This window comes from Gossypium hirsutum, chromosome D10 (genome assembly GCF_007990345.1).
Source record: "Gossypium hirsutum isolate 1008001.06 chromosome D10, Gossypium_hirsutum_v2.1, whole genome shotgun sequence".
In the NCBI taxonomy this organism is placed as follows: domain Eukaryota; kingdom Viridiplantae; phylum Streptophyta; class Magnoliopsida; order Malvales; family Malvaceae; genus Gossypium; species Gossypium hirsutum.
The window spans coordinates 45,210,770-45,218,632 of NC_053446.1; the positions used below are offsets into that span (position 1 = coordinate 45,210,770).

At 34.2% G+C, this 7,863-nt stretch overlaps 1 protein-coding gene across 1 annotated transcript; it reads left to right on the forward strand.

Moving 5' to 3' along the window:
* Positions 1-4,771: 4,771 nt before the first annotated feature.
* Positions 4,772-5,953, forward strand: LOC107931364 (uncharacterized). The gene has a single exon (XM_016863245.1). It carries the CDS (start codon positions 4,772-4,774, stop codon positions 5,951-5,953), a length of 1,182 nt encoding a protein of 393 aa, XP_016718734.1.
* The last annotated feature ends 1,910 nt before the right edge of the window (positions 5,954-7,863 follow it).

A 7,863-nucleotide genomic window follows, 5' to 3' on the forward strand; every position in this document is an offset into this window, starting at 1 on the left:
TTGCCAGGGTAGGTAGCTAGCCAAATGGTAAGGGTGTTCACCACAAACCTTGAGGGTTCGTCACTTAGGAGCTCACCAGTAGGGATCGCCAAGTTAGGGTATGTTCACTAGTGACGCTAGGTACACTAGGTTGTGAGTTCGCCAAGGAAGTTAGGTTGGCCAAACATTAGGATGTTCAGCAGACTTTAGGGGTCGTAGAGAAGGATGTGAGTTGGGTCGCTAGTTAGGTTGCAAACTAGGGGGTTTGCGGGGCTAGTCGAGAGCTGGGTTCTGGGGTAGGTCGCTACTTGTGCTTGCCAGGTTGTTGTAAGTTTTTGATTTTTTTCAGTAAGTGGGTTCGCAGGTGACTTAAACCTAAAATATTATGCTTGTATTTGATTATATGACTAGAAGGTATGTTATTTGATCATTTTTAATTTAATTTATGTTGCAAATGTGTGGTGTGTACGGTTGGTTGGTGTGTATTGTGGTGTTTTAATGGATAGTCACTTCAGTGACTAATGTGACATTTGAAATTTGGGCCGGGCCGTCCAGCCGGGGTTTGGGACACCACATATATTTTAGGAGTTATATGGAAACTTGGATACAATAATATGTCCATTTTTTATCATTATATATCTAAATAAAAATTAGAAATGGTTGCATTTTCTACTTAGACACTTTAAGTTTTCTTCATTGTAAAATATATATGATGTGTAACCTCCCTAACCCAGCTTAGACGTTATGGCAAGATTGAGAAGGCTACATTAGCCACCGAAATGGCTAAGCAGACCATTTGACTTTTGAAAATCGTTAACACGACTAATTCTGAAGAAAACAATTATTGGTGATCCAACTTAGATAAAACATTAGGGTTATCTTATGAGAAACTCTAACTTGTCTAACTTTAGGAAAAGTCATCACTCTTGAAATTAAATAACGTTAAAGCATTCATTTAATTAGACCATATTTACTTAGAGTCCATTTTATTATTGTCGTCTTATTTTAGAAGACTAATTGATTTAACATTTTGTTTTTAAAATAACTGAATCTTTAAAATGCAATGGAAAACCGTTATTCATGTCATTTTGGAAATCTAGTTGCCTTATCGATTTATTTTTTTTAAAAAAAAAGGTTAATTTGTAACGCAACGAAAAATTGATGATCAATGGCAGTTTTACTTAAGTCAGATATCATGCATTTACCAGTTATTAAGCTCTAATTATCCATGCATGCACAAAATCCACAAATTAAAAATAATCAAGCCACAGACCCCAAGACATTAAAAATTACAATGTAAAAATCAATAAAGAACTTACTAAAAATACTTGTTTAAAAATAGTCTAATGGTCGAGGTGATACTCTGTATGTCGGGTCTGATCCTACCCTCGAGCATTACTTGAGAAGTTTAAAAATATGGGGTCTAGCTTAGTGTAAGTCTATAACAGTATAATCACACAATCATTTACACAAAACCAATCATTAATTCAATACCATTAAAATTTAATACAATACAATACATAGTATAAATTAATGTCATTCGAGTATGTTGTGAGCATGATGCAATGCAAAAATGTTCCTACCCATTCATCTGCTACACACCATGAGTTCCCCAGAACCCATTTGCCAAACTCCAAACAATGCAAGCAGAGCTCGATATGGTTAAACCACTATTATGAACAATGAAATTATACTGCCAATCAATATGCAGATAAGCTGCCAATTTCGTAGGCAAGCCACCAATTCAGTAATTGTAGTTTAGACTACCAAGAAACATGCGATATAATCACCAATATCCACAGTACTCTCGGTGCAGTGCATTGAATACATATAAATGCGGACTTAATATGCTGTCAGAACTCCACGGAACTCCTCCGTGAGCCACAATATCCCACCCATGCACATGCGATATGTCATACATTATTTTAGTCAAATGCATGTTTCAAATGTATTCTTTCAATACCATAGATTACATACAATCATTATAACATTCACATATCAATTATTCAGTTTCACCATCAATACGGTGACATTTAATCATATCATCAATCTTTAACACTTTAGGAAAATATTTCCAGTGCATGTATAGCAGTTTTTCCATTCAATACTTTTTATGGCATTTTATCAAGATTTTGGTCATTTAGTATCAATTTCCAAAATAAAACATGCTACACATAAAATCAATCACACACCATATCAACATACCTTTCATATCAAAATCAAACAATTAAATATTTAGTCAACCAAACAATTTTACAAACATGCCATTTTGTCAAGGCCAATATCGTACCTAATTTAGCCACTTTAACACATTCACTTAGTCAATTAACTAAGCCCGACCAGCAAGATTAATCCAAATTTAGATCATATATAATATTATCAAAACATTCAAGTTAACAAGTTAGGACCCACACCCTTTTTTCGCACTACTGCAACACACTGACGAAACCCGCAATTTCTCCTTAAGACCTTATATTGAGCCTAAATTAAAAAAATATATTTTTTCAAATTAATACACCTTCTAATCAGCCCTAAAACACCCTTTTATGGTTTCAAATCAAACAACATATTTATAATAATATTTTCGGGGTCCATATTAACTAGGTCTCTTACACTGGTTCGATGTGAAACATACACATGAACATCTAGCGGCTTCACTAACAATTTTGGGAGTTTGGATTGGCACCTAAAACCATTAAATACTGAAAAATAAGTAGATATATAATCATAAAATTACTTAATCCAATCAATTATCAATTTTTCCAAAAATTAAGTCCAAACTATGCACTAGACGAGACAAATTACCACACTTGCGCTTCCCGAATTGTCAAATTTGAATCGTTGAATGATCAAGATTGAATTTCCCTAAGAAACATATGATTAAAGGCTGATTAGGAAGGATTCCTGGGACCAAGTATTTTTGGAAAGAGATGGGAAAAATGAAAGAAAATGGAAGCCCCCTTTTGATGCCTCTAGTCCCGGCGCACCACCACCAACGATGGTAAATCGGGGCTATTTTAAAAAGCCAGTTGAAAACACTTTTAAAGGCTAGAAAAAGAACCATAAAACTATTAAAATTTCTCCCAATTCAAGACCTTGAAATTTGGGTATTACCTTGAAAGATTCATCAAGAAAATTAAAGAAAAAAGACACTTACATAACCTAGAAGAGAGGGGCGGCAATGACACTTCTTAGGCAGCAGTGGGGATCATTTTTGGAGGTCAAAGATTTCAGATGTTTGGTTGGAAAGATAAGAAAAAATGGAAGAAAAAATGAGGGAAAATAATGTGCAAGAACCTAGTACAAAAAGAAGAGAAATTGATATTGAATGTTGGTAGCTTGGGCAGCAGCATACAAGGGAAGAAAGAAAGAAAGAAAATTGAAAAGAGGAGAGGAAGAGAGTGAACGGATAGGGTAGGGAAAATTTGACTTAAAGGCTAAAAATACAGTAAAAATTTATATTTATACCTAGGGTTCAAGGCTTGGGCGGCACAAAATAAGGAGACGGAAAAATTTTAGCAAAAATTAAGCTATTTTGCAAGGGAATGGAATCAAACTTGAGACTTTAATCTAATTTTCATACTTTCTTATTTTTCCTTTAACCACTAGGTTATTTCCTCATTCATGACATAATATTAAAATATTTATTTTAAAAACAATGCGTGTCACTTACTAGGGTTTGATGCAAAATTTGTAAAATAAAAAAAATGGTGCGAGAGAGGGGATTTGAACTTGGGCTTCAATGATAGTTCCACTATCACTTAACCAATAGAATAGTAACTCATTTATTTCATAAAAATGCACAGATAATCTCAAAAATTAGGGCATGATCACTCTCTCTCGGTTCACAAACTCGATTATACTAACCCCCAATTTTTGGGATGTGACATGATGACTTATCAGTACTGCATTTATCTTGGTCAAATTAGATTATTGGAGTACATTAGTTTGAATCAAAATTAATATGTTTATTTATGGTAAAAGACCTCTCTAGTCATTCTCAATTTCAATATTGATCCAATTGGTCTTTGTCAAAATAATTAGAGCAATTTAGTCCTTGTAAATTTCGAAAGTGAGCAACTAAGGATAGTTAATTATGACGTTAATGTTTTTCGTCATTTTTAATATATTTTATTGGTATAATAACAAATTTAGCCCTCATAATTTACATATTCTATCGATTTGGTCATAATTTAACAAATTTAACTTACCAATTTTTTGTAAATGTATAAATGTTGAGGTTAAAATCGTAGAAATTTTTAGAATCAAGAAAAAATTATGTTCAATTGACAAAAGATTATCTCTTTTACATATGATAATATAATTTTGACTTTAAAAATTTTATCAATCTATATAATGTATTTAAAAGAATTGATTGATTGATGAATTTACTTTTCTAAATTTATTTTTGAGATTAGGCAAATAAACTTGGTTCTTAGTTATCTTCTATACTACCCACCGCAAATGAAAATGGTTTGTTTAAGGTAATAATTAGAAAAAATCCAAGCATTAAATAACGGTGAATTTTGTTGCCATAATAAGCATCAAATTAGATTATCTTACCAAAATTATTTTTCTTTATAGTATTGAAAAATGGATTTTTTTACATGTAAGGTTATGAATTACTACTCTTTGAATCTCCAAATTACCCTTGGAGCCCCACATGAAAATTTAGGCCTTCGAAAGTTTGTCTCATCTCACTCACTATTTAAAGGCGTCATTGGCCAATCTTCTAAAGCAAACCAGTTGTCTCCTTCGCCTAGTGTTGAAAGCAGTTTGCAAAGCAATAACAATGACAAGAAAAAAGGTTAAACTTGCTTGGATAGCCAACAACACTAGCCGACGAGTTAGCCTCAAGAAAAGGAGGTTAGGCTTGGTGAAAAAAGTGATGGAGTTGACAACCCTGTGTGGTATAGAAGCTTGTCTTGTGATATATAGTCCTGACGAACAAGAGCCTGTGGTATGGCCATCTCAAGAGGAGGCGCGGCGACTTATCAAAAAGTTCTATCAAGTTCCTGAGATTGAACTCATTAAGAAAATGATGAACTTGGAGACCTATATCAAAGAGAAGGTTTTCGTGTTGCAAGATCAACTTAAGAAGATGAACAGGAAAAATATGAAAGTTGAGGTGAGGCAACTCATGCTCCAAATAGAACAAGGCAAGATGGTGGATGAATTTAATGTTAATGAACTTGATTGCTTGATTTGGTATATGGAAACGATGAGGATTGCTACAAGGAAACATACTGAATACTATCAACCAGTTCCTTTTTCTTCAGCAGCTTCCATTCAAGGAGTTGACCCTCTACCACCACCAGCCCAAGGCCCTACAATTGGAGATCAAATCGGCAATGCTAATGCTATGATTAGAAGTGGAGCTAGTAGCAAGATATCAAGATTTCATGTGGAAGGGATTCCAGGACTCCCATATAGTAGTGCTGGTGACTCAAGTCTTGCATCTCACCTATGGGTGCTAGAACCTTCATATGGTGCTAGCTCAAGTGTTGTTGCAGAACAAGGAATGCCAAGGCCTCCATTTGGTGTGGGTAGCTCCTCAAATGTTGTTGCTAATGGCTTGGGGTTGCCAAGGCCTCCATTTAGTAAGGGCAACTCCTCAAATGTTGCTGCTTATGTATTGGGGCTACCAGGCCCTCTAGCTGGTGAGGGTAGCTCCTCAAATGTTGTTGTTGATCACTCAGGGCTACCAATGCCTTCATTTGGTGAGGGTAGCTCCTTAAATGTTGCTTCTGATCACTTAGGATTACCAAGGCTTCCATTTGGTGAAGGTCGCTCCTCAAATATTGTTGTTGATCATTTGGGGCTACCAAGGCCTCCGTTTGGGGAGGGTAGCTCCTCAAATGTTGTTGTTGATCACTTGGGGCTACAAAGACCACCATTTGGCAGTAGTTCAAGTTCGTCCTCATTCGATATTTTAAAAAACCTTAGCAAACAAGATGTCCATATTAATTTTTAAAAAATAAGATTCAATATGGCAAAACTAAAAGGCTACATTTCGTTTTATATTGTTGAGAGAAAAGCTTAACATTAAGTATTAATTCAGGCAACTCCTAAGTTAATTTGGTTACAAAAGTAAAGAACTATTTACTCAATTATGTAACCCAAAAATTAATAAATAAATAATATAAATTTATATACATAATGGTAAGTGGTGAATAAGATCCAAAAAAGGAAAAAGTCATAAAAAGAAGAAGAAATAAAGTTTCAATGGAATAACACGCTACTATAAATTAAAAGGACACTTAAAATGAGAACTATGAGAATCAAGTTGTTTTAACCCTTAGATTAAAAATAAATAAATTTAATATTTAATCTACCTCTGTGTAATAAAGAGCACAACACTCAATCTTCTTCCCTTTTTCCTTTTTGTCGTGTAATAAAGTTTTAGGGTTAAAAAAAAGTTGGATATTCTCTTATTTTCAGATTTGATTTCTTTTCTGAAGAAAAATATTGGAATTAGATTTACATCGGGTTGGAAAGTAAAAGATAAAATTTATCAATATTAAGCAATTTGGATATACAATATTGTAACACCTCAAATTTTTGAGTTTTTAAAGGTGTATGTATATTTGTCAAGTAATTTGGTTTGGTATGATAGTTAAGTGCATTAAATGTTTGCCTTTATTCTTATGTTTGAATCCCGTGTTTATGCAAGCGTAATATAAAATTAGATTAAACAAATCCCTAATATCCCTCTATTTTTTTTTGCAACCGCCTAACTTCTCTTTTTCCCCACGTTTGTTTTTGGTTTCTTTCTTTTGGCTGCCACCTTTTGTTTTTTTTTCCTTTCTTTCGAATTTCTTCTTTGTTAATTATTGGGTGTTGTTCATGAATTTTACTCTTGGGTGTTCATGCGACCATCTTTCTTGAACAGTAACTCTGTCGAATTGTAAGTTCCATCCAATTGTTCTATGGCCATCTCGTGCATAGAACGTTTTGGGTAAGATGAGTTTGCTTTAGTATTGCTTTTGTTTGGATTTATGATAAGAGTGTTTGTGGTTATTGATAGCCGGAAGGGTTGTGAACCAAGACCCCCCAGTGGAGTAGGCTCGGTTTTGGATGTTATTTTGGAGTAGTAAGTAATTGAATTTCACTTTAGGGTCTAAAATTTCAGTTTAATGAGGCATTCTTGGTTGTGTTTACTTGTGATTAATTAGTGCGATTGATGAACGGGTGTAGGTTTCATGAGTTTCTGATGCGTGGTTAATCATATCAACAATCAGGTGTGTGAATTTGATCCGAAAACTCATTAGAAACTCGATTTAATTGCAAAATTGTGCTATTTTTCAAGACTGCCTAGCGTCACACGGCCGTGTGTGCAGGCTGTGTGACTAATCATGTGTTGCCACACAGCCGTGTGGTAGGTTATGTGGTGCACACGCCTGTGTGTGTTTTTGCAGGCCGTGTGGTTAGGTCGTGTAAGGCACGCAGATGTGTGGGATTTTTGCAGAATTTAATTTAAATTATAAAAAAATCTGGTGGTTGTGGGGTTACAAGATTTTTTTTCATTTTATTAGTTGATTTTATCAAATTAAACAAATCCCTAATATCCCTCTATTTTTTTCGCAACAGCCCAACTTCTCTTTTACCCATGTTTGTTTTTGGTTTTTTTTTCTTTTGGTTTCTACCTTTTTTTTTCCTTTCTTTCGATTTTAATCTTTGTTGATTCTTGGGTGTTGTTCATTAATTTTACTCTAAGATGTTCGTGCAGCCATCTTTCTTGAACAATAACTCTGTCGAAGGGTAAGTTCCATCCAATTGTTTTATGGTTGTCTTGTGCATAGAATGTTTTGGGTAAGATGAGTTTGCTTTAGTATTGTTTTTGTTCAGATTTATGATAAGAGTGTTTGTGGTTCTTGATAGGCG